The 858-nt window shown below is 60.0% G+C and overlaps 1 protein-coding gene across 1 annotated transcript; it reads left to right on the forward strand.

The window, feature by feature from the left end:
- Positions 1 to 144: 144 nt before the first annotated feature.
- LbrM_10_1600 (hypothetical protein, conserved) lies at positions 145 to 321 on the forward strand (the record flags this gene model as incomplete). Its single annotated transcript, XM_001562876.2, has 1 exon — positions 145 to 321. The coding sequence occupies one exon, from the start codon at positions 145 to 147 to the stop codon at positions 319 to 321; it is 177 nt and encodes a 58-aa protein (XP_001562926.2).
- Between the last annotated feature and the right edge of the window lie 537 nt (positions 322 to 858).

Genomic DNA, 858 nt, shown 5'->3' on the forward strand with positions numbered 1-858 from the left:
GTCACTTAAAGGAGCTTCCGTAAAGAGAGGGTGGGAGGAGCACCGTCCGTAGCTAGAGGGGCATCCACGAAGTAGGTAGGGAAACAAGTAGTCCACGCCTACCTCGAGTTCTTCGGACCCCTGCTGCTGCTTGTCGCGGTAAACATGGCGGTAGAGACGCACGACAATGAACGCTTCGGTCTCGGCTGGCTGTACTGCACCAGTCTAAAGGATGACCGCGTGCGCGAGGAGAAGTTCCCCTCTTACGAGCCGTGCAGCGCGGCTCAGCGCCGCCGCAGCGAGGCCGCTAACGCTGTCGAGTACGCGGCAGCAACCGTCTAAGGTATCAGTAATAAGGAGGCATATGGGCGAGTGGGTCGGAGGGAAGCGCAGGTCAGCGCCGGAGGAGGAGTATTGTTGATGCTGTAGGGGTGTTCTCTGCCTCCATCTCTTCGCACGCTCTCCGCCACGAACATCACAACCGCCACCCTGCCGCCCGCCGGCGTTTCGCTCCGTTTCATCAGTCGGGCTCATCCAAGGCGCTGCTGTTGACTTGATCGGCCGTGCTTGGCGTGAGTCACACGACTGCCACTGGTGCGAATGCTCTCGCGCTTGGTGTGTGTGTGTGTGTGCCGCTGTAGAGCTTCATTTATGGGCGGCTACTCCCTTCTCCAACTTCTCCTCACCGCTCCTCACTCCTCATGACACTAGCTACGCTGTACGAGGGAGAAAGAGAGAGCGCACGCGGTGGGTGGGGAAACGGACCGCGACCCGCCTTCACACCTCCCCCTTTTCCCTGCGAATTCGCCCATACATCGCCCTCTCCTTCGGCGCGCCTGTTGGTGCGTGCGTACGTACACTCTTTTTTCCCCCAACGTG

The sequence above is a fragment of the Leishmania braziliensis genome, contig 4, assembly GCF_000002845.2.
Source record: "Leishmania braziliensis MHOM/BR/75/M2904 WGS CADA00000000 data, contig 4, whole genome shotgun sequence".
Lineage (NCBI taxonomy): Eukaryota > Euglenozoa > Kinetoplastea > Trypanosomatida > Trypanosomatidae > Leishmania > Leishmania braziliensis.